Source organism: Oncorhynchus masou, chromosome 22, assembly GCF_036934945.1.
Source record: "Oncorhynchus masou masou isolate Uvic2021 chromosome 22, UVic_Omas_1.1, whole genome shotgun sequence".
Classification (NCBI taxonomy): Eukaryota; Metazoa; Chordata; class Actinopteri; order Salmoniformes; family Salmonidae; genus Oncorhynchus; species Oncorhynchus masou.
In genome coordinates, this window is record NC_088233.1 from 124081 (window position 1) to 150550 (window position 26470).

At 46.0% G+C, this 26470-nt stretch overlaps 1 protein-coding gene across 1 annotated transcript in view; it reads left to right on the plus strand.

The window, feature by feature from the left end:
• Positions 1-3423: 3423 nt before the first annotated feature.
• c22h15orf39 (chromosome 22 C15orf39 homolog) overlaps positions 3424-26470 on the plus strand; it is a 33584-nt gene continuing 10537 nt past the window's right edge. Inside the window, exons 1-3 of the mRNA XM_064930655.1 lie at positions 3424-3685; positions 10383-14978; positions 20180-20354. Of these exons, the coding sequence (XP_064786727.1) occupies positions 11157-14978; positions 20180-20354 (3997 nt within the window). The 5' untranslated portion in view covers positions 3424-3685; positions 10383-11156. The remainder of the gene's footprint in view (positions 3686-10382; positions 14979-20179; positions 20355-26470) is intronic.

Below are 26470 nucleotides of genomic sequence, written 5' to 3' on the forward strand. Positions count from 1 at the left end.
TACCTCACACAGGAAGAGGAGCATCCATAGAGTACGACCCTACCTCACACAGGAAGAGGAGCATCCATAGAGTACGACCCTACCTCACACAGGAAGAGGAGCATCCATAGAGTACGACCCTACCTCACACAGGAAGAGGAACATCCGTAGAGAACGACCCTACCTCACACAGGAAGAGGAACATCCATAGAGTACGACCCTACCTCACACAGGAAGAGGAACATCCATAGAGTACGACCCTACCTCACACAGGAAGAGGAACATCCATAGAGTACGACCCTACCTCACACAGGAAGTGGAACATCCGTAGAGTACGACCCTACCTCACACAGGAAGAGGAGCATCCATAGAGTACGACCCTACCTCACACAGGAAGAGGAACATCCATAGAGTACGACCCTCCCTCACACAGGAAGAGGAACATCCATAGAGTACGACCCTTCCTCACACAGGAAGTGGATCAGGTCCTAATCCAGGCACTTGTCCTCTTCCATCTGGACTACTGCAACTCACTGTTGGCTGGGCTCCCCGCTTGTGCCATCAAACCCCTGCAACCCTCCCACCCAAAGGGAGGGCAGCTCCCATTCAGCACAAAAGTTCAAAGTTGTTCTCCGTCCTGGCAGCCCAGTAGGGAAACCAACTTCCCCCTGAAGCTAGGACAGCAGAGTCCCTGTCCATCTTCCCCCTGATGCTAGGACAGCAGAGTCCCTGCCCATCTTCCCCCCTGAAGATAGAACAGCAGAGTCCCTGTCCATCTTCCCCCTGAAGCTAGGACAGCAGAGTCCCTGTCCATCTTCCCCCCTGAAGTTAGGACAGCAGAGTCCCTGTCCATCTCCCCCCTGATGCTAGGACAGCAGAGTCCCTGTCCATCTTCCCCCTGAAGCTAGGACAGCAGGGTCCCTGTCCATCTTCCCCCCTGAAGTTAGGACAGCAGAGTCCCTGTCCATCTCCCCCTGATGCTAGGACAGCAGAGTCCCTGTCCATCTCCCCCCTGATGCTAGGACAGCAGAGTCCCTGTCCATCTTCCCCCTGAAGCTAGGACAGCAGAGTCCCTGCCCATCTTCCCCCTGAAGCTAGGACAGCAGAGTCCCTGCCCATCTTCCCCCTGAAGCTAGGACAGCAGAGTCCTTGTCCATCCTCCCTCTGATACTAGGACAGCAGAGTCCCTGCCCATCTTCCCCCTGAAGCTAGGACAGCAGAGTCCCTGCCCATCTTCCCCCTGAAGCTAGGACAGCAGAGTCCCTGCCCATCTTCCCCCTGAAGCTAGGACAGCAGAGTCCCTGCCCATCTTCCCCCTGAAGCTAGGACAGCAGAGTCCCTGCCCATCTTCCCCCTGAAGCTAGGACAGCAGAGTCTCTGCCCATCTTCTGAAAACATCGAAAATCAAATCACATTTTGTTTGTCACGTGCTTGTTGTTGGGGGTTTTAGGCTGGGTTTCTGTACAGCACTTTGAGATATGAGCTGATGTAAGAAGGGCTATATAAATACATTTAAATACAAAACAATAAAACCACAAAATGAACAGTCCTGGACGGTGAAACAAAACACAGAACAGAAAATAAGCACCCACAACTCAAAAGTGAAAACAGGCTGCCTAAGTATGGTTCTCAATCAGGGACAACGATTGACAGCTGCCTCTGATTGAGAACCATACCAGGCCAAACACAGAAATCCCAAATCATAGAAAAAAGAACATAGACAACCCACTCAACTCACGCCCTGACCATACTTAAAACAAAGACATAACAAAAGAACTAAGGTCAGAATGTGACAATGTCAAATCTTTTCAATCATTCAAATGTATTTATAAAGCCCTTTTTACATTAGCAATTGTCACAAAGTGCTTATACAGAACCAAACTTAAAACCCCAGAAAGCAAGCAATGCAGATGTAGAAGCACGGTGGCTAGGAAACACAAACGTATATATTTTCGACAGATACGATCTAAACCATGCAAGAACTTGTCTGTGTCGGCCAATTAGGGTTTCCAATCTCTCCAAAAGAATGTGGTGCTCTATGGTGTCAAAAGCAGAACTAAGGCCTAGAAGAACAGATGCAGAGCCTTGGTCTGACACCATTAAAAGGTCATTTACCACCTTCATGAGTGCAGTCTCAGTTCTCGGATGGGGTCTAAAACCAGACTGAAGCGCTTTGTATACATTATTTGACCTCGGGAAGGCAGTGAGTTACTGAACAACAGCTGTTTCAAAACATTTAGAGAGGAATGGGAGATTCGATATAGGCCAATTCATGTTTTTTATTTTTTATTTGGGGTCAAGGTTTGGCTTTTTCAGGAGAGGCTTTATTACTGCCACTTTTCAGCCTCCTGAGAGGGAAGAGGCGTTGTCGTGCTCTTTTCACAACTGTGTTGGTTTGTTTGGACCATGATAGATCCTTGGTGATGTGGACACCGAGGAAGCTCACAACCTTCTCCACTTCAGCCCGTCAATGTGAATGGTGGCGTGCTCGGCCCTCCGTTTCTTGTAGGCCATGATCAGCAGCTTTGTCTTGCTCATGTTGAAGGACAGGTTGTTGTCCTGGCACCACACTGTCAGGTCTCTGACCTCCTCTCTATGGGCAGTCTCATAAATCATAATCTGGGTCAGGTGGGCATCATTTCAAAGTTTACTATATTGCCAATATACCCAGCTAAGTTATAAAACATGATATTACAGTGTTAGGATTTCACAATGCAATTCAGAGAAACAGATGGTAATTCTTATGCGCATAGAAAGCAGTCATGAGGCTTTCAGGCAAATGCTCTTTCACAATAAACAACCATTCTGTCCAGGGTAACCCAGGGTACGACGTCATGTCATCTTGTAGCTGTACATCTAACATCGTGATCATAAACGTCGACACTGAATATGGCAGTTTTTACCCCCAAGCCATATGACTCCTGAACAGGTAACCCAGACTATTTGCATTGTGTGCCCCCCATCCCAACCCCTATTTTACACTGCTGCTTACTCTCTGTTTATCATATATGCATAGTCACTTTAGCTATACATTCATACTACCTCAATTAGCCAGACTAACGGGTAACCCCGCACATTGGCTACCCGGATTATCTGCATTGTGTCCCACCACCAACCACCCGCCAACCCCTTTTACACTAATGCTACTCTCTGTATATCATATATGCATAGTCACTTTAACCATATCTACATGTACATACTACTTCAATCAGCCTGACTAACCGGTGTCTGTAGTACAATCACATTGAGGTGCTTAATTGTTACTCAGAAGTGATTTGATGTTGAGATAAAAACGGCTGCATTGGACCTTTAACTTTGAGCTCATTCTTGTTCTATTGTTTAACTCCGCCTATAGACCCTTTAACCCCGCCTATAGGCTCGATCACAGACCTTCCCTCCCTTGTCTTGTCTGTCGCTTATTGGTTGAATCCTTTCCCTCCGACCCCAGCGGACTTCGAGCAGTTAACAGCACAGATGATGAAAACATATCGACATACTACAATGTATATACGGCATACAAGGCAATGTAGATCGCGTTCAGGATTCCAATAATTTAACTTGACATTTGAGTGAATGACATCATTTGGTCTGGTAAATCCTCGCCGTGCAATCGGAAGCAGCATGTTTCGATTAGTTTATCTGACTTCTGAGTGTTTCATGGATTCTTTGCGGGAATTTTGTTCAGTAGTCTACTCAGAATAAAGAGGTAAGTTGACGTTTTGTAACTGAAGTTTATTTGTTATTAGTCTGACCGACTTTGCACCGCTAATGATTATTTGAAGATGATTGATCATGTCAATCACGATATTAGAATGTGGATTTCTTTTCACAGGTCACGATTGCTTAGAGAATATTTTGTTGAACTTCAGTGACCCATTGGTGCACGCAGCCACGTGAAAAGTAACGCTGATACTTTGTATCGATGGATGCAATCATGAAACTGTCGCAACAACTGCCGCGTTCAAAATAACTGGGAACTCGGAAAACTCCGACTTCAGTTTTTAAGACAAATGAGAAATTGCACAAAATGAGCTCCCACTGGGAAAATTAATTTTGTACGGTCATCCAACTCGGAATTCCACGATGGGAACTCGGCATCTTTCTGTGGCTCTGACTTTCCGAACAGAAGATCACTAACGTTATGATTTTTCCAGCGGTCTTGGAAGCGCCAAACGTCCACTAGAGCACGTTTTGCATGGCCTGGTGCCCGGGTGGATGGAGATTTCACTTCATGACCAATGGAATGGTCTAAATAATTTAATTCCGCCCCTCCGGTGCACCGGGCCATGCAAAATCGATCCGCCCATTGTAGCGCGTTGAATCACCTCGCCAGACACTGTTCACATGCTAGTTGGAACAACGAAACTCAGACATTTCCGACTTGCTAATTGGTTGTAGTTATACACTCGCTGCGTTCAACCAGTTAGCAAGTCAGATACAAACTTGTAAGCAAATATGTTACTCAATTGCATTGATATAAATGTATTTCAAGTCCATCTCAGAAAGCCATACTAGTTTCAGATTCCCAGAGCCCTGACACAGTAGGCTTACCCCATTACCACAATGGTGTTAAAGTTTTCCTGAAAATGTATGGGGGCTCCGAGTCCAATAGTGGGCTACAGGAGCCTAACGTTCTTCCTTATAGTCTAAGGATCTTACATATTCTAGTTAAAGGAGAATTGGCTCTGGAAACCAAAACGGCTAAATACTCCATCTAAACATGAATCGATTCTCAAAGGTGGTGTGGTTTTAGAAACATAACTTCCTCTACTTTCATATCACATCAAAATAATGTCACGAATGCAAAATACATTTACTGCTCCCAGTTTTAACCTGGTTTAACAGTTGCAGCCGACAGTTTTTTCAGTGACAACAGGTGTGTGGTGTCTGTCTTCCCTTTACACACAGGTGTTCAGAGACGCAGATGGCTAATTAGCACAGGTAGTCAGTTCTGTCTTCCGTAATCAAGCGCTGTAAAATGGAAATATGTCCGTGTGGGAACGTTAACCCTATAAAGGTCTGTATCAATTTAACTTTTTAAAATGTATTTTGTATTATTTCTTGCTGTTATGAAAGATAATGTCCGTATGCTTTCCAAACCACAAACTCTGTCTGTTAATGTTTAGGCCGAGCGTTGCGCTCTTTAACAAAACTTCCCTGTACAGAAGACTCCTTCATCCAAACACTAATGGAATGCAACTCAGAATCATGATCACGGGTTAGGGAGCTTCAGGATGGCTGCATCAGTTGGTTGAATCTTATAAACCTGTGCATGGTTTTACATAGTGGCATTTGCATACTTTCCCTAAGAGGCTATTCATGCAAACAGCTATTAGACTATTCTGTGTCAAAGGTAGCCTACGTATTTGCAAATGCATCAACTTAATTTGCTTTAGAAAGTTGAGCTTCTTTGCAAACCTTTCTTTGTTGCAGCAGGAGGTATGACAATGACATGTCAGAGGCTAGACATGTAAATTCACTATCTCGACTCCATTGGCACGTCTAGCATATACAGTATGTGTGTATATATACATATGTACAGTACCAGTCAAAAGATTGGAAACCTACTCATTCAAGGGTTTTTCTTTATTTTTACTATTATCTACATTGTAGAGTAGTGAAGACGTCAAAACTATGAAATAATATACAGTTGAAGTCAGAGTTTATATTCACTTAGGTTGGAGTCATTAAAACTAGTTTTTCAACCACTCCACAAATTTATTGTGAACACACTATAGTTTTGGCAAGTCGGTTAGGACATCTACTTTGTGCATGATGCAAGTAATTTTTCCAACAATTGTTTACAAACATATTATTTCACTTATAATTCACTATCACAATTTCAGTGGGTCAGAGGTTTACATAAACTAAGTTGACTGTGCCTTTAAACAGCTTGAAAAATTCCAGATAATAATTTCATGGCTTTAGAAGCTTCTGACATCATTTGAGTCAATTGGAGGTGTACCTTTGGATGTATTTCAAGGCCTACCTTCAAACTCAGTGCCTCTTTGCTTGACATCATGGGAAAATCAAAAGAAATTAGCCAAGACCTCAGAAAAGAAATTGTAGACCTCCACAAGTTTGATTCATCCTTGGGAGCAATTTCCAAACGAGGTACCACGTTCATCTGTACAAAATTGTCTGTACAAACAATAGTATGCAAGTATAAACGCCATGGGACCACGCAGCTGTCATACCACTCAGGAAGGAGACGCGTTCTGTCTCCTAGAGATGAACGCACTTAGGTGTGAAAATCCCAGAACAGCAAAGGACCTTGTGAAGATGCTGGAGGAAACGAGTACAAAAGTATTTATATCCACAGTAAAACGAGTCCTATATCGACATAACCTGAAAGGCCGCTCAGCAAGGACGAAGCCACTGCTCCAAATCCGCCATAAAAAAAGCCAGACTACGGTTTGCAACTGCACATGGGGACAAAGATTGTACTTTTTGGAGAAATGTCCTCTGGTCTGATGAAACAAAAATAGAACTGTTTGGCCAGAATCACCATCGTTATGTTTGGCGGAAAAAGGGGGATGCTTGCAGGCCAAAGAACACCATCCCAACCGTGAAGCATGGGGGTGGCAGCATCATGTTGTGGAGTCAATCACCACCTTCCGGAGACACCTGAAACCCCACCTCTTCAAGGAATACCTAGGATAGGATAAAGTAATCCTTCTCCCCCCCTTAAATGATTTAGATGCACTATTGTAAAGTGGCTGTTCCACTGGATGTCAGAAGGTGAATTCACCAATTTGTAAGTCGCTCTGGATGAGAGCGTCTGCTAAATGACTTAAATGTAAATGTAAATGTGCTTTGCTGCAGGAGGGACTGGTGCACTTCACAAAATAGATGGCATCATGAGGATGGAAAATTATGTGGATATATTGAAGCAATATCTCAAGACATCAGTCAGGAAGTTAAAGCTTGGTCCCAAATGAGTCTTCCGAATAGACAATGACCCCAAGCATACTTCCAAAGTTGTGGCAAAATTGCTTAAGGGGCAAGGTATTGGAGTGGCCATCACAAAGCACTGACCTCAATCCTATAGAAAATGTGTGGGCAGAACTGAAAAGCATGTGCGAGCAAGGAGGCCTACAAACCTGACTCAGTTACAACAGCTCTGTCAGGAGGAATGGGCCACAATTCACTCAACTTATTGTGGGAAGCTTGTGTAAGGCTACCCAAAACATTTGACCCAAGTTAAACAATTTAAAGGCAATGCTACCAAATACTAATTGAGTGTATATAAACTTCTGACCCACTGGGAATGTGATGAAAGAAATAAAAGCTATCTAGTATTATTACTATCATTTCAATTCTTTAAAAAAGTGGTGATCCTAACCGACCTAAAACAGGGATTGTTTACTAGGATTAAATGTCAGGAATTGTGAAATACTGAGTTTAAATGTATTTGGCTAAGGTGTATGTAAACTTCTGACTTCAACTGTCTATATTAGTCATGAATCAATTGGACATTTTTAATAAGAAAGGAAGATGTTCCTAACCAAATACAGTTTGTTTTGTTTCCTCAGATGTATAAACTGAAGGTAGAAGCCTAAGTATTATTGTTTATTAGTTTACTCCAATTGGGGGAAGGGTTGTTGGGGAATATTTTTACCCCAAAAAGATGACAGCTTTGCACACTATTGGCATTCTCTCAACCATCTTCACCTGGAATGCTTTTCCAACAGCATTGAAGGAATTCCCACATGCTGAGCACTTGTTGGCTGCTTTTCGTTCACTCTGCGGTCCAAGTCATCCCAAACCATCTCAATTGGTTTGACGGCGGGTGATTGTGGAGGCCAGGTCATCTGACGCAGCACTCCATCACTCTCCTACTTGGTCAAGTAGCCCTTACACAGCCTGGAGGTGTGTTGGTCATTGTCCTGTTGAAAAGCGCAAACCAGATGGGATGGCGTATTGCTGCAGAATGCTATGGTAGCCATGCTAGTTGTGTGCCTTGAATTCTAAATAAATCACAATGTCACCAACAAAGAACCCCCCACAACATCACACCAACTCCTCCATGCTTCACGGTTGGAATCACACATGTTGAGACCATCCATTCACCTACTCTGTGTCTCACAAAGACATGGTGGTTGGAACCAAAAATCTCACATTTGTCCATTACTCGTGTTTCTTGGCCCAAGCAAGTCTCTTCTTATTATTGGTGTCCTTTAGTAGTGGTTTCTTTGCAGCAATTTGACCATGAACGTCTGATTCACAGTCTCCTCTGAACAGTTGATGTTGAGATGTGTCTGTTACTTGAACTCGGTGAAGCATTTATTTGGGCTGCAATTTCTGAAGCTGGTAACTCTAATGAACTTATCCTCTGCAGAAGAGGTAACTCTGGGTCTTCCTTTCCATGAGAGCCAGTTTCATCATAGCGCTTGATTTTACAAAAGTAATAATGGACTATTGTTTCTCTTTGCTTATTTGAGCTTTTCTTGCCATAATATGGACTTGGTCTTTTACCAAATAATCTTCTGTATATCACTACTACCTTGTCACAACACAACTGATTGGCTCCAACGTCTTACGAAGGAAAGAAATTCCACAAATTAACTCTAACATCTACTTGATCCGTGTGTGTCCCCTCTAACTGCACTGTCCAATTTACAGTGAAAGAATACCATGATACTGTTTGAGGAGAGTGCACAGTTATGAACTTTAAATGTATTAATAAACCAATTAGGCACATTTGGGCAGTCTTGATACAACATTTTGAAGAGATGTGCAATGGTTGATTGGATCAGGGGCGGCAGGGTAGCCTAGTGGTTAGAGCGTTGGACTAGTAACCGGAAGGTTGCAAGTTCAAATCCCCAAGCTGACAAGGTACAAATCTGACAAAGACACAGTGAACTCTAAGGTCCACCCCTGAACTCACTGCAGGAAGGATAATTATTAATTGGTCACGCTGGTCAGACTGACCCTGAACCTGCTTTTCTACGTGTCAATAAGTAATATGTCATGAATCATAAGCCAACATCTCTCTTCAGTTGGTGTGTGTGTGTACATCTATTCTCCTGACGTGTGGCTAGCTAACCACCCGTCCCTCCTACCTGAGGTGTTGGAGAGATGAGACTGTAGAGCGCCTCAGCGTGGGCTGTAGAGCGCGTGGTATGTAGAGCGCCTCAGCTTGGTATGTAGAGCGCGTGGTATGTAGAGCGCCTCAGCGTGGTATGTAGAGCGCGTGGTATGTAGAGTGTAGAGCGCCTCAGCGTGGTATGTAGAGCGCGTGGTATGTAGAGTGTAGAGCGCCTCAGCGTGGGCTGTAGAGCGCCTCGGCGGCGTGGGCTGTAGAGCGCCTCGGCGGCGTGGGCTGTAGAATACCCCTATGCATTAGATGGGGCGACCTGTCTACGTCTCTGGTTAGCTTGTGGCCCACATGAGTTAAATGTAGGTGACTGTTTACTTCACCATGAAGGTATTTCCATGTCCTCTTCAAAGAGGTTGATAACACATCTCAGTATTACAGTATTACTGACAAAGTGGTGTTTCCTTGAGAAGGTTTGAAATACATTCTTCAGTTTACTCCCCCTCAATATGTTCTGAAGTTACAGTTCTGTGGTGAAGGGGGATTTAATCACGTTTGTGTGAAGCAGAGATGACAGAGGGCAGAACACATGTGGAGTCTCCATTCCAACCTCACCACAGTAAATGGCGTGAGTCATACGTGTTGCCTATTGCCTTATATAGCAAAACACAAGACAGGAATGGGCTGGAGACTTACAGCACTGTTTGGAGATGTAGAAGGTGGCCCTTTAAACAGAGGCGGCTTTAAACTACTGTACTTTACTTCTTGTCCAGCTATTTTGGAACAAATGCTATTTTATGGTGATCTGTTTTTTTCTTCCTGACAAGCTCCCAAGGCCTTGTGATGTTGTACTTGTCTTCTCTCTGAACAGGAAGAGGTGGATGCTTGTATTTTCAACAGATGTACTTATTCTTGTTGACTGTGAGTTGAGATGTTTTGTTGTTGCTCGTAAGTGAACAGAGGTAGCCTGGTTCCTAGTCTGTTTGTGATAATATTCCACTCCTGTTTGACATATGACACGGAGTGGAATGTTAGCACAAAACAGGTCTGGATTTCAGGCTAGATCAGAAGAACTAAAACGTTGAACTTTTGACCTGAGTGACCTCATGTCTGAGACCTCTTTTTAACAGAAACACTCTATATTATTGTGTTTTTTGCTTGTGTTTGAAAGACATGAACATTGATATTCATCATATTTGTAACCATAGAGCTGATCAAATGGGGACAGAGGAGCGAGTAACTCACTAGAACTTCAACTTTTTAAATAATTTGAACCGAACGACCTCATATCTGTTAAGCACTTTGAACAGCATTTGTAGTGAGAAATGTGCTGTATAAACATCTATTCTCTCCTGTGTCTCAGATCCTGGTCTATTATCGGACCACCACAGAGTCAACACATGATGAGCAACAGCAGTAAACTAGTCCAGCCAAGCTTCACTGTCACCCCGGTGGTCCAGAGCAAGATGCCCCGGCTGGAAGGGCCCATCATTGGTAGCGTGGCGTCTACAGAGGCAGGGGGCTCTCTAAACCAGCCAGCCTGGCTCACTACCCCTCTGCCTCCCACCACACACCCCAGACCCATGCTCTGCAGAACAGGGCCTACTTCACCTATGACCTCGGGGGTCACGACCTCTCTGACCCTGACCTCCGACCTTCCTGGAGCCCCTCTGAGGGGTGGCTGCTGAACAGGAGGAATGTGGGGGTTTCCCCTCAGAGCACGGAGGAGGGGTCGTTACGAAACCACATAGTTTACAGCAGGGCAGAGGCTTTTTCTACTGAGACTAGTAGTGTTAGTGGTAGTAACACTGTCTCTGCTACTGCTCAGGACACTCCAGCTACGCAGGGTTTTACCTACTACACCAGGAGCCCAGGCGGGCTGAGGAGTCCCACCAGCGGGCCTGGGACCATCGCTGTGCCCATTGCTGTGAGGAAGCAGCCCCCTGTTGGAGGAGTTAGCCTCTCCCCTCAGTCTGAGAACTCTGTCTGCCTGAGTCTGGCTGTTCCCAAACCGCTCTACGGACACCCCTCCCCCTGCTGTTCTGAGCTGGGCTGTACTGTAGGACAGAGGCACAGTCTGGAGCAGAGGGGGGGAGTACACAGGATCCATCCCCATCTTAATGTGTATGAGGGGTGGATGTGTAGTCCTAGCTCCCACCACCACCCCAGGGCTCTGCAGCCGGAGCACGGTGTTGAGACAGAGAGACTATCAGACAGACTGCCTCTAAAAGATGGCAAGGACCACCAACACCACCCCAATGGAATCCCCAACAGAGCAGCATCGGCACAAAGGTTTCCTGTCTTCATGGAACCAACCTACAGCATTGGTTACCCATGTTCCCCGGCCCGTGCTGTACGAAGCCCCTCCTCATTTACATGTGACCCCCTCTCTTCACAGTTAAGCGCCTCCCCCTATGGGGCTGATCAATGCCAACGTCTACAAATCCCCTCTAAACGTCCAACCTATCACAGCTTGGTCTCTTCCTCTCACCCCTCCTGCTCTTCCTCTCACCCCTCCTGCTCTTCCTCTCACCCCTCCTGCTCTTCCTCTCACCCCTCCTCCCATCCCTCTCACCCCTCCTCCCATCCCTCCTGCCATCCCTCTTGCCATCCCTCTCATCCCTTCCACCCTACAACATACAAACCCATGACCCCTTTGCACCATGGCGTTCCGGTAACATCACAGGTTTATCAGGGCCGCTCTCCTCCCACTGTGACCAAATACAGCCAGCTCCCAGTCACACAGCCCATGTTTTACTACCATCCGCAGGCAAATGTGGAGGGAGAGAGTGAGAGTTGTGGAGTAGGGTTTAAAGATGCAGGAGGAGGAATGCACAGAGACAGAGACTGGGAGGATGTGATGGTCCCTAAAGGTTCTAAACGACCCTTACCTCCCAGTCCCACCCAGACAGGACCCCATCTAGCTTCTCATCTTCCCAGCACAGCAACCCCCTCCCACTACCTTGTCACCCAGTCTATGTACAGTACTGATGTCCCCATGTCTAGCCACATGGCTCCTAGTAGCCACCCATACCTCAGGAGTTTTGACCAGCCCTCCTATCATCAATTGTACAGGATGCCCCTGAATGCAGCAGGTCAGATGAGAGCCCCTGCTATAGCCCCAGAGAGACCCTGTGCCTCTCCATCTCTCCCCAGCAGCCTACAGTGGACTGAGAGACCCCTGGACTACTCCCTGCCTCAGTACAGATCTCCAGTCACCTCTCCTCAGGTCTCCTCCCCCAGGAGACACCACCTATCTCGGGGACACTCTGACTCCACACTTCCTGGAGCCCCATTGACTGTCTCCACCACACTGTCACGGGCTGACTATGGCCATCACAACCACCCAGCCAACCACCACCACCACAGCAACAACCATGCTACTACAGCCATGTGTACAACTCCTGTAAACTATGGCAACCATAACCACCACACAACTACAGCCAACCAGAACAACCACCAACCCACAACTACACGAAACCATCACAACGCCACGTGTCCGGGAATGACTGGTTCTACTGTAGTGAGGCTTCGAGACAGTCCTGTCCCTCAGTCTAATGTGCATGGAGACATGATCACTACTGGTACCGAAACGCTGAAGAGATGGGTCTCGGACTCAGACCGACCCATCAACATAGACTCTCCCTCACCAAAACACACACAGGACAATGGGGATGACGTCATTGATGTGGAACTGTATCAGAAACGACAGAAGATGAAGACGAACGGAGAGGGAGATATAGCAGAGGGAGATATAGCAGAGGGAGGGAGAGCAGAGGGAGGGAGAGCAGAGGTGAACGGAGAGGGAGGCGGACTCGATAGCTGTCAGTCTCCCTCTCCTCCCATGCCAGTCATCAACAATGTTTTCAGCCTGGCCCCATATAAGGCTTACCTAGAGGCTGCTGGCATGCTGTCTCTACCTGTTAGAGGATCTCAGAGAACTGACCACCATCCTGCTGGACACTGTGTGCTCAAACCTGAGACCCAATCACACCCTCACAGACGACATCAACACAGACAGGAAACAGGCCCTACATCTGACCCACACAGGCCTGAGAGAGACCCTGAACGAGAGGAAGGGAAGCCTGTATCAATCAATCACAGGATTGATAACCATGTAGTCCGACCAGCCTCAGAACAGCAGAGGCCTGTAGTCCAGCAGATGATTCTGGGTACTGTAGTCAGATCAGACACTACACAGAAGAAGCCTGTAGTGCCTGTTTTTAGTGAACCACCGCAGGAACCAGAGAGGGAGGTGGAAGTGAAGACTGACGATCTGCAGATTAAAGTGGTTAAGGAAGAGGAGGAGGAACCACAGCAAGAACCAGAGAGGGAGGTGGAAGTGAAGACTGATGACGACATGCAGACTAAAGTGGTTATTAAGGAAGAGGAAGAGATGGAGGTGGCAGCAGCAACAACAGAGCCGGGTGTGTTTGTAAATGATCTCACCGTGGGTGTTATTAAGAAATGTGAATCTGATCAACTGGACAGTAAATTGTCAATAGCGTCAGATAAATATATTTCTATTATGTCGGCTACAGATAGATGTGTGATGGAAGGATCTTTTACTTACAACGAGCACCACCATCAGTCCCAAACTCAGCACCACCATCAGTCCCAAACTCAGCACCACCATCAGTCCCAAACTCAGCACCACCATCAGTCCCAAACTCAGCACCACCAGCCCCTGTCCAACCACCATCCATCCCAGCCACAGTCCAACCACCATCCATCCCATCCCCAGTCCAACCACCATCCATCCCAGCCCCAGTCCAACCACCATCCATCCCAGCCCCAGTCCAACCACCATCCATCCCAGCCCCAGTCCAACCACCATCCATCCCAGCCACAGTCCAACCACCATCCATCCCAGCCACAGTCCAACCACCATCCATCCCAGCCCAACCACCATCCATCCCAGCCCAACCACCATCCATCCCATCCCCAGTCTGAGCACCATCCATCCCAGCCCAACCACCATCCATCCCATCCCCAGTCTGAGCACCATCCATCCCAGCCCAACCACCATCCATCCCATCCCCAGTCTGAGCACCATCCATCCCAGCCCAACCACCATCCATCCCATCCCCAGTCTGAGCACCATCCATCCCAGCCCAACCACCATCCATCCCATCCCCAGTCTGAGCACCATCCATCCCAGCCCCAGTCCAACCACTATCCACCCAATCCGCCGCAGCCCCACCTACATCCCAAATCAACAACTCCACCCCAACCCCTCTCAATAAGGCATAGGATAGTTGGCGCGTTCACCCATAACATGCACCACCCTCCCCAGGCCCATCAGAAGCCCTATGACCAGACTGCTACACCACACCCCAAATCATCCAGCCCTCCCCAATCCATCAACCCAGCCACCACCAAACTGAACCTTCAAAACATCCCTCCTCAATGTCTCAAACTATCCACTTATAAGATCGTCCTGCCAGATAACATGCTCCGGGCTGTTGCTCCCCCTCCCTGCTCTACAGAGGTCCCACAGTCACCCACTGACGCTACAGCTGTAGCCAAATCCAGCCGCAGCCCTCATGCCCTTTCAGACAGCAACTACAGCTCCCGACCAGCCAGACAGCACTTCCTAGAGCTGCACCTCTTACTTTGTAACCTGGTTTCCAGCTGTGTGTCCCACACCTCACCCACAGAGCTCCAAACCTGGCTGTCCCAGCTGGACATCTCCCTTACCTCCACCGCCATTTCCCCACCCAAGGCCCAGAAGGTGACCTCTCTGCTGGGTTCTGAGGCCAGGGAGGTGTGGCTGAGGGGACCAGAGACCCAGGCTGCCCTCCAGAATGTGCTCCAGAGACTGGGGCAGTATGTAGCCCAGAAGCAGTGTCCCTTCCCCCATGTGATGAGGGCAGGCGCGGTGTTTGTTCCCATGCTGGTGGTCAAGGAGCTGCTCTTCCCTCAGGTCCAGGGGGTCTACATCGACCAGGTTCTCCAGGTACAGTTGTGACGTACTGGATCTCGATCTAATCTTAAATCAATACATTTTAGCACCACATATAATACATAACGTCACTCATTTCATTACACGTGACAGGTCACTCATTTCATTACACGTGACAGGTCACTCATTTCATTACACGTGACAGGTCACTCATTTCATTACACGTGACAGGTCACTCATTTCATTACACGTGATTTCATTACACGTGACAGGTCACTCATTTCATTACACTCATTTCATTACACGTGACAGGTCACTCATTTCATTACACGTGACAGGTCACTCATTTCATTACACGTGACAGGTCACGTGACAGGTCACTCATTTCATTACACGTGACAGGTCACTCATTTCATTACACGTGACAGGTCACTCACTTCATTACACGTGACAGGTCGTGACAGGTCACTTCATTACACGTGACAGGTCACTGACAGGTCACTCATTTCATTACACGTGACAGGTCACTCATTTCATTACACGTGACAGGTCACTCATTTCATTACACGTGACAGGTCACTCATTTCATTACACGTGACATTTACACGTGGTGACGTGACAGGTCACTCACTTCATGACAGGTCACACGTGACAGGTCACTCACTTCATTACACGTGACAGGTCACTCACTTCATTACACGTTCGTGACAGGTCATTTCATTACACGTGACAGGTCACTCATTTCATTACACGTGACAGGTCACTCATTTCATTACACGTGACAGGTCACTCATTTCATTACACGTGACAGGACGTGAGGTCACTCACTCATTCATTACACGTGACAGGTCACTCATTTCATTACACGTGACAGGTCACTCACTTTCATTACACGTGACAGGTCACATTCACATTTCATTACACGTGACAGGTCACTCATTTCATTACACGTGACAGGTCACTCATTGTCATTCATCACTCATTTCATTACACGTGACAGGTCACTCATTTCATTACGTGACAGGTGACAGGTCACTCACTTCATTACACGTGACAGGTCACTCACTTCATTACACGTGACAGGTCACTCACTTCATTACACGTGACAGGTCACTCACTTCATTACACGTGACAGGTCACTCACTTCATTACACGTGACAGGTCACTCACTTCATTACACGTGACAGGTCACTCATTTCATTACACGTGACAGGTCACTCATTTCATTACACGTGACAGGTCACTCATTTCATTACACGTGACAGGGCACTCACGTGACAGGGCACTCATTTCATTACACGTGACAGGTCACTCATTTCATTACACGTGACAGGGCACTCATGTCATTACACGTGACAGGGCACTCATGTCATTACACGTGACAGGTCACTCATTTCATTACACGTGACAGGTCACTCATTTCATTACACGTGACAGGTCACTCATGTCATTACACGTGACAGGTCACTCATTTCATTACACGTGACAGGTCACTCATTTCATTACACGTGACAGGTCACTCATTCATTACACGTGACAGGTCACTCATTTCATTACACGTGACAGGTCACTCATTACACGTGACAGGTCACTCATTTCATCATTTCATTACACGTGACAGGTCACTCATTTCATTACACGTGACAGGTCACTCATTTCATGACAGGGCACTCATGTCATTACACGTGACAGGTCACTCATTTCATTACACGTGACAGGTCACTCATTTCATTACGTGACAGGGTGACAGGTCACTCATTTCATTACACGTGACAGGTCACTCATTTCATTACACGTGACAGGTCACTTGACAGGTCACTCATTTCATTACACGTGACAGGGTCACTCATGTCATTACACGTGACAGGTCACTCATTTCATTACACGTGACAGGTCACTCATTTCATTACACGTGACAGGTAACTCATTTCATTACACGTGACAGGTAACTCATTTCATTACACGTGACAGGTCACTCATTTCATTACACGTGACAGGTCACTCATTTCATTACACGTGACAGGTGACAGGTCACTCATTTCATTACACGTGACAGGTCACTCATGTCTCATTTCATTACACGTGACAGGTCACTCATTTCATTCGTGACAGGTCACTCATTACACGTGACAGGTCACTCATGTCATTACACGTGACAGGTCACTCATTTCATTACACGTGACAGGTCACGTGACAGGTCACTCATTTTCATTACACGTGACAGGTCACGTGACAGGTCACTCATTTCATTACACGTGACAGGTCACTCATTTCATTACACGTGACAGGTCACTCATTTCATTACACGTGACAGGTCACTCACATTACACGTGACAGGTCACTCATTTCATTACACGTGACAGGTCACTCATGTCATTACACGTGACAGGTCACTCATTTCATTACACGTGACAGGTCACTCATTTCATTACACGTGACAGGTCACTCATTTCATTACACGTGACAGGTCACTCATTTCATTACACGTGACAGGGCACTCATGTCATTACACGTGACAGGTCACTCATTTCATTACACGTGACAGGTCACTCATGTCATTACACGTGACAGGGCACTCATGTCATTACACGTGACAGGTCACTCATTTCATTACACGTGACAGGTCACTCATTTCATTACACGTGACAGGGCACTCATTTCATTACACGTGACAGGGACTCATGTCATTACACGTGACAGGTCACTCATTTCATTACACGTGACAGGTCACTCATTTCATTACACGTGACAGGTCACTCATTTCATTACACGTGACAGGTCACTCATTTCATTACGTGACAGGTCACTCATTTCATTACACGTGACAGGTCACTCATTTCATTACACGTGACAGGTCACTCATGTCATTTTAGTGCATTTGGAAAGTATTCAGACAGGTCACCATTTCTACACGTGACAGGTCACTTTTCCACGTGACAGGTCACTCATTTCATTACACGTGACAGCCATTTCATTCTGAAACGTGGATTAACGTGACAGGTCACTCATTTCATTCCGTCATCAATCTGACAGGTCACATTTCAATGACCCCATACATGACATTTCACACGTGATACCCATTTCATAATGACATCATTTCAATACCCATTTCATTAATGACATCATTTCATTAACGTGACCACTCATTTCATAATGACATCACAATACACCCATAATGCACATCACAATACCTCATTTCATAATGACATCACAATACCCCATAATGACATCACAATACCCCATAATGACATCACAATACCCACCCCATAATGACAAAGCAAAAACAGGTTTAGATATTTTTGCAAATTTATAAAAAATATAAAACTGAAATATACCATTTACATAGTACTGAGTAAAGGGTCTGAATACTTTTGTTGAAGTACCTTTGACAGTGATTACAGCCTCAAGTTTTCTTGGGCATGACGCTACAAGCTTGGCACACCTGTATTTGGGGAGTTTCTCCCATTCTTCTCTGCAGATCCTCTCATGCTCTGTCAGGTTGGATGGGGAGCGTCACTACACAGCTATTTTTAGGTCTCTCCAGCGATGTTTGATCATGTTCAAGTCCGGGCTCTGGCTGTGCCACTCAAGGACATTTAGAGACTTGTCCCGAAGCCACTCCTGTGTTGTCTTGGCTGTGTGCTTAGGGTCGTTGTCCTATTAGTCTGGGGCGAAGATTCACCTTCCTGAGCTCCTGAGCGCTCTGGAGCAGGTTTTCATAAGGATCTCTCTGTACTTTGCTCTGTTCATCTTTCCCTCGATCCTGACTATTCTCCCAGTCCCTGCTGCTGAAAAACATTCCCACAACATGATGCCACCATGCTTCACCGTAGGGATGGTGCCTGGTTTCCTCCAGATGTGACGCTTGGCATTTCAGCCACAGAGTTCAATCTTGATTTCATCAGACCAGAGAATCTTGTTTGGCATCATCTGAAAGTCCTTTAGGTGCTTTTTGGCAAACTGATCTGCTTTTTACTGAGGAGTGGATTCAGTCTGGCCACTCTACCATAAGGCCTGATTGGTGGAGTGCTGCAGCGATGTTTGTCCTGCTGGAAGGTTCTTCCATCTCCACAGAGGATATCTGGAGCTCTGTCAGAGTGACCATCGGGTTCTTGGTCACCTCCATGACCAAGGCCCTATTCCCCCAAATGTTCAGTTTGGCAGGGCGGCCAGCTCTAGAAAGTCTTGGTGGTTCCAAACTTCTTCCATTTAAGAAAGAGGGAGGCCACTGTGTTCTTGGGTACCCTTCCCCAATCTGTGCCTCGACACAATCCTGTCTCTGAACTCTACGGACAATTCCTTCAACCTCATGGCTTGGTTTTTGTTCTAACATGCACTGTCGACTGTAGGACCTTATATAGACAAGTGTGTGCCTTTCCAAATCATGTCCAATCAATTCAATTTACCACAGGTGGACTCCAATCAAGTTGGAGAATTCAATTCCGAGTCTCATAGCAAAGGTTCTGAATACTTATGTAATTTTTTATACATTTGCAAAAAATATATAAAAACCTGTTTTCGCTTTGTCATTTTGGGGTATTGTGTGTAGATAGATGACATTTTTACATTTTCTTTACTCATTATAGAATAAGCCCATAACGTAACAAAATGTGGAAAAATTCAAGGGTCTGAATACTTTCAGAATGCACTGTATACAAAAGTATGTGGACACCCCTTCAAATTAGTGTATTCTGCCAGGAGAACGCTGCCTGCCTGAAAGCGTAGTTCCAATTTGACTGGCTGGAAGAGCCCTGACCTCAACCCCATTGAACACCTTTGCGATGAATTGGAACACCTACTGCGAGCCAGGCCTAATCGCTCAACATCAGTGCCCGACCTCACTAATGTTCTTGTGGCTGAATGGAAGCAAGTCCCCGCTGCAATGTTCCATCATCTAGTGGAAAGCCTTCCCAGAAGAGTGGAGGCTGTTATGCAGTGAAGGGGGAAGAAACTCAAAATGAATGCCCATGATTTTGGAATGAGATGTTGGATAAGCAGTTGTCCACATACTTTTGGTCATGTAGTGTATCACATTTCATTTGCTGTTTGTCTGATGAATTACCCATGTCAAGTCTCTGTACGTAAAGCACATTTCTGTCAAGACTATAAAGTAGCCTGGGTACCAGTTTGTTTTGTGCTAACATTCCACTCCATCTACTTGTTGGCATATGACACATAGTATGAGGAGTGGAATGTTAGCACAGAACAGTTCTGTATTTCAGGCTTACAATAAAGTTGATCTAATGTACTGACAGGAGCACAAGGTGGAGTTGAGACCTACCACCCTGTCTGAGGAGAGACACCTGGTGACGCTGCAGAAACGACCATGTTCCTCCAAGCTCCGCAGGCTCCTGTCACTCAAACACCTGCCTAACATCTACCCTGACGTTCTCAACCTCTACTATCACAGCTGTGTCTGCAAGAGCCTGGGTGAGTTAGCCGTTAGCCTGCTAGCCTGGCCCTTGATAGAGCCTGGGTGAGTTAGCTGTTAGGCAGGCCCCAGAGGGTTAGATCACAGTTGGCCAGAGAGGTATACTACAAAGCAGGATCAATGAGTAAGCTTACTTTGATAAATAAACGGAAATAGCTGTTGAGTGTCTGGTTCATTTAGAAAGCTAAACTTCTATCTGTGTTTGGTTGTTGAGCCCATTTTAGGATTATCAACAACAACAAAAATGTATTATTTCAGAATATTTAGATAAGTTAGCTGGCTAATTCATTGAATCTAGTTTGTAGTATACCACTCGAATGCTTGTATCTCAATCACTGGTGTACATACACATTAGTAAAGATACATGTTCTAGATAGTGGAAATCTAATTTACTTATCATTGACATTGTCCATATCCTTGACATCCGTCACAATGTCGGCCAGTCATTCATTTATTTATTTTGGTTCCCATTAGCTGTTAGAATCAGCTTTTCCTGGGGTCATGCCAAGAAATATTGTTATGTTTAGACCATAATGGACTGTCTCGTTAGCAGAACTGCACTGTTGGCTCTTATTTTTCTGATAAGAAAAGTATAGATAATTTCAAATTCCGTATAATAAGCAAACCGGCTGGCATGATTTTCTAGTTTTCAACAAATTAATTTATTGAAAAAATAAAGCAAGTGTCTTTTTTCCCCCTCACTTAGCTAGCAAATGCAGCTAGCTAGTTTAGTTACTCATACGGAGAGATGCTATGTTAGTTAGCTGGCTATGGCTATCCAACAGAGAGGGATGCTATGTTAGTTAGCTGGCCATGGCTATCCAACAGAGAGGGATGCTATGTTAGTTAGCTGGCCATGGCTATCCAACAGAGAGGGATGCTATGTTAGTTAGCTGGCTATGGCTATCCAACACTGGAACTCTTCCAAATCAAGGAAAGCTTTTGGTTTTATTAATTAATTGCCACCGGGGCAATAATAAACTGGTGTAGCTAATAAACTGCTTACTGACTGCACACTGTAACGTTACTGATTGTAGCTGGTTTACTAACGCATTAGTTCTATTAGCTATGTTGACTAGGACGTTACTTTAGCTAATACGGGGACAACGATCTAGGCTGTGTGTAGCGGTTTGGCTTGGAAAGATTTTTTTCGCCTGGTCACATACCGCTGATGTGTTGCTCATTTGAAGTCCACAAACAAAGGGAAAAGGTGAGAGGAGGAGAGTGCATAGAGGTTAGAATGAATACAACATGGCTGCTATGAAAGTGAACTGTGTTTTATGCGTGATCAGGGGTGTATTAATTCCGCCGATTCTGTTGAAAAACATTTTTTAAACCATCAGTCAATCAAATGTATTTATAAAGCCCCTCTTACATCAGCTGATGTCACAAAGTGCTGTACAGAAACCCAGCCTAAAACCCCAAACAGCAAGCAATGCAGGTGTAGAGGCACGGTGGCTAGGAAAAACTCCCTAGAAAGGCCAAAACCTAGGAAGAAACCTAGAGAGGAACCAGGCTATGAGGGATGGCCAGTCCTTTTCTGGCTGTGCCGGGTGGAGATTATAACAGAACATGGCCAAGATGTTCAGAAATGACCAGCAGGGTCAAAAAATAATAATCACAGTAGTTGTCGAGGGTGAAACAGGTCAGCACCTCAGGAGTAAATGTCAGTTGGCTTTTCATAGCCGATCATTGAGAGTATCTCTACCACTCCTGCTGTTTTTTTTATATGGGCCAGTTTCCCAGGTCTGATTAATGGTTTTTTTATATGGGCCAGTTTCCCAGGTCTGTACAGGAAAAATAGCCTATTTTTTTTATATGGGCCAGTTTCCCAGGTCTGTTTTTTATATGGGCCAGTTTCCCAGGTCTGGTTTTTATATGGGCCAGTTTCCCAGGTCTGGTTTTTTTATATGGGCCAGTTTCCCAGGTCTGGTTTTTATATGGGCCAGTTTCCCAGGTCTGGTTTTTATATGGGCCAGTTTCCCAGGTCTGGTTTTTATATGGGCCAGTTTCCCAGGTCTGGTTTTTATATGGGCCAGTTTCCCAGGTCTGGTTTTTATATGGGCCAGTTTCCCAGGTCTGGTTTTTATATGGGCCAGTTTTTTTATATGGGCCAGTTTCCCAGGTCTGGTTTTTATATGGGCCAGTTTCCCAGGTCTGGTTTTTATATGGGCCAGTTTCCCAGGTCTGGTTTTTATATGGGCCAGTTTCCCAGGTCTGGTTTTTATATGGGCCAGTTTCCCAGGTCTGGTTTTTATATGGGCCAGTTTCCCAGGTCTGGTTTTTATATGGGCCAGTTTCCCAGGTCTGGTTTTTTTATATGGGCCAGTTTCCCAGGTCTGGTTTTTATATGGGCCAGTTTCCCAGGTCTGGTTTTTATATGGGCCAGTTTCCCAGGTCAGGTGTCCCAGGTTTTTTTATATGGGCCAGTTTCCCAGGTCTGGTTTATATATGGGCCAGTTTCCCAGGTCTGGTTTTTTTATATGGGCCAGTTTCCCAGGTCTGGTTTTTTATATGGGCCAGTTTCCAGTTTCCCAGGTCAGGGTTTTTATATGGGCCAGTTTCCCAGGTCTGGTTTTTATATGGGCCAGTTTCCCAGGTCTGGTTTTTATATGGGCCAGTTTCCCAGGTCTGGTTGGTGGTGTTCTGGAGATTCCCCAGACATAGGAAGCTTACTTAGCCTGGACTAAAAAGTTGTTTCAATGGAGTTGAGACTCCTCTGTTATGTAAATGTTATTCAGTTGGTCTCCTTTTTGTTATTGGCACACACACTGAGCTTTGTTGTTTTTATTACCCTTTACTCACTTAATTACTTTCCTATTGTCGAGAGGTGAACCTGCAAGTAAACATTTCATTGCACTGTGTGCTCAATATGCTGTATATCATGTGTATTTGCAAAATAAGCAACCGTGAACCCCCCCAACCCTAACCCCCACACACACTGTCATGTTTGGTGATGAAAAAGTATGTGTTTGCAGAGGAAGGTACTGTGTGTTCAGTATGTCTCCAGTAATCAGTCTGTGATTGATCGAAATCTAAATCACTGATGATGTCATGTCTGTTTTTGTCACACGAACCCTTCTGTTAACCAGATCCAGGTTGGTTTAGAAAAGAACATTTGGCTTTAGCGAGGGACTGGATGTGGTTAAATCGTATGATCCTATTGGCTTGTTTGATTTGGGAGTCCATTCATTGCTAACCCCAGAATGGCAGTATTAAATGCAGAAAGAATGTCAACAACTTCAAGGCTTGCATGGTGTTAAATGTGTGCTGTTGCTACAGTATTATATTTCCCATTTCCCATATATAGGCCCTACTGTTGACCAGGGTCCATATATAGGGCTCTACTGTTGACCAGGGTCCATATATATATGGCTCTACTGTTGACCAGGGTCCATATATATATGGCCCTACTGTTGACCAGGGTCCATATATAGGGCTCTACTGTTGACCAGGGTAGGGTCCATTTTTAGGGCCCTACTGTTGACCAGAGTCCATATATAGGGATCTACTGTTGACCAGGGTAGAGTTCATATATAGGGCTCGACTGTTGACCAGGGTCCATATATAGGGCTCTACTGTTGATCAGGTTCCATATATAGGGCTCCACTGTTGACCAGGGTAGGATCCATATACAGGGCTCCACTGTTGACCAGGGTAGGGTCCATTTTTAGGGCCCTACTGTTGACCAGAGTCCATATATAGGGCTATACTGTTGACCACAATCCATATATAGGGCCCTACTGTTGACCAGGGTCCGTATATAGGGCCCTACTGTTGACCAGGGTCCATATGTAGGGCCCTACTGTTGACCAGGGTCCATATGTAGGGCTCTACTGTTGATCAGGGTTCATATATAGGGCTCTATTGTTGATCAGGTTCCATGTATAGGGCTCCACTGTTGACTAGGGTAGGGTCCATGTATAGGGCTCCACTGTTGACCAGGGTAGGGTCCATTTATAGGGCTCTACTGTTGACCAGGGGAGGGTTCATATATAGGGCTCCACTGTTGACCAGGGTCCATTTATAGGGCCCTACTGTTGATCAGGTTCCATACATAGTGCTCTACTGTTGACCAGGGTAGGGTCCATATATAGGGCTCCACTGTTGACCAGGGTTCATATATAGGGCTCTACTGTTGACCAGGGTCCACATATAGGGCTCTACTGTTGATCAGGTTCCATATATAGGGCTCTACTGTTGACCAGGGTAGGGTCCATATATAGGGCTCCACTGTTGACCAGGGTAGGGTCCATATATAGGGCTCCACTGTTGACCAGGGTAGGGTCCATATATAGGGCTCTACTGTTGACCAGGGTAGGGTCCATATATAGGGCTCTACTGTTGATCAGGGTCCATATATAGGGCTTTATTGTTGACCAGGGTCCATATATATAAGGCCCTACTGTTGACCAGGGTCCATATATAGGGCTCAACTGTTGACCAGGGTAGTGTCCATTTTTAGGGCCCTACTGTTACCCAGAGTCCATATATAGGGCTCTACTGTTGACCATGGTCCATATATAGGGCTCTACTGTTGACCAGGGTAGGGTCCATATATAGGGCTCTACTGTTGACCAGGGTAGGGTCCATATATAGGGCTCCACTGTTGACCAGGGTAGGGTCCATATATAGGGCTCTACTGTTGACCAGGGTCCATATATAGGGATCTACTGTTGACCAGGGTAGGGTCCATATATAGGGCTCCACTGTTGACCAGGGTTGGGTCCATATATAGGGCTCTACTGTTGACCATGGTAGGGTCCATATATAGGGCTCTACTGTTGATCAGGGTCCATATATTGGGCTCTACTGTTGACCAGGGTCCATATATAGGGATCTACTGTTGACCAGGGTAGGGTCCATATATAGGGCTCTACTGTTGACCAGGGTAGGGTCCATTTTTAGGGCCCTACTGTTGACCAGGGTCCATATATAGGGCTCTACTGTTGACCAGGGTCCATAGGTAGGGCCCTACTTTTGACCAGGGTCCATAGATAGGGCCCTACTGTTGACCAGGGTCCATATATATGGCTATACTGTTGACCACAATCCATATGTAGGGCCCTACTGTTGACCAGGGTCCATATGTAGGGCCCTACTGTTGACCAGGGTCCATATGTAGTGCCCTATTGTTGACCAGGGTCCATATATAGGGCTCTACTGTTGACCAGTGTTCATATATAGGGCCCTGCTGTTGACCAGGGTCCATATATAGGGCTCTACTGTTGACCGGGGTCCATATAGGGCTCTACTGTTGACCATGGTCCATATATAGGGCTCTACTGTTGACCAGGGTTGGGTCCATTTTTAGGGCTCTACTGTTGACCAGGGTCCATATATAGGGCTCTACTGTTGACCAGGGTCCATATATAGGGCCCTACTGTTGACCAGGGTCCATTTATAGGGCCCTACTGTTGACCAGGGTAGGGTCCATATATAGGGCTCTACTGTTGACCAGGGTAGGGTCCACATATAGGGCTCCACTGTTGACCAGGGTTGGGTCCATTTTTAGGGCCCTACTTTTGACCATGGTCCATATATAGGGCTCTACTGTTGACCAGGGTTCATATATAGTGCTCTACTGTTGACCAGGGTTCATATATAGGGCTCTACTGTTGACCAGGGTAGGGTCCATCCATATATAGGGCCCTGATGTTGACCAGGGTAGGGTCCATCCATATATAGGGCCCTGCTGTTGACCAGAGTAGGGTCCATCCATATATAGGGCCCTACTGTTGACCAGGGTCCATATATGGGGCCCTACTGTTGACCAGGGTCCATATATTGGGCTCTACTGTTGACCAGGGTCCATATATTGGGCTCTACTGTTGACCAGGGTCCATATATGGGGCTCTATTGTTGACCAGGGTCCATATATAGGGCTCTACTGTTGACCAGGGTCATATGGAATAGGAGGCCATTTCAGATGCTTCCTGGAGTTTTTTTACCATCCCATAATACTCGTGCTTCACTCCCAGCAGGTCACCGTGGTAACAGGCTGGTTCTGGAAATCCCCCTCTCCTGCGCTGTTATTTCCTTCCTTTAACAATGAGAGCTGAGTCTGTACTGAGTTGTTCCTCTATATGTATAGTCACACTACTGTACTGAGTCG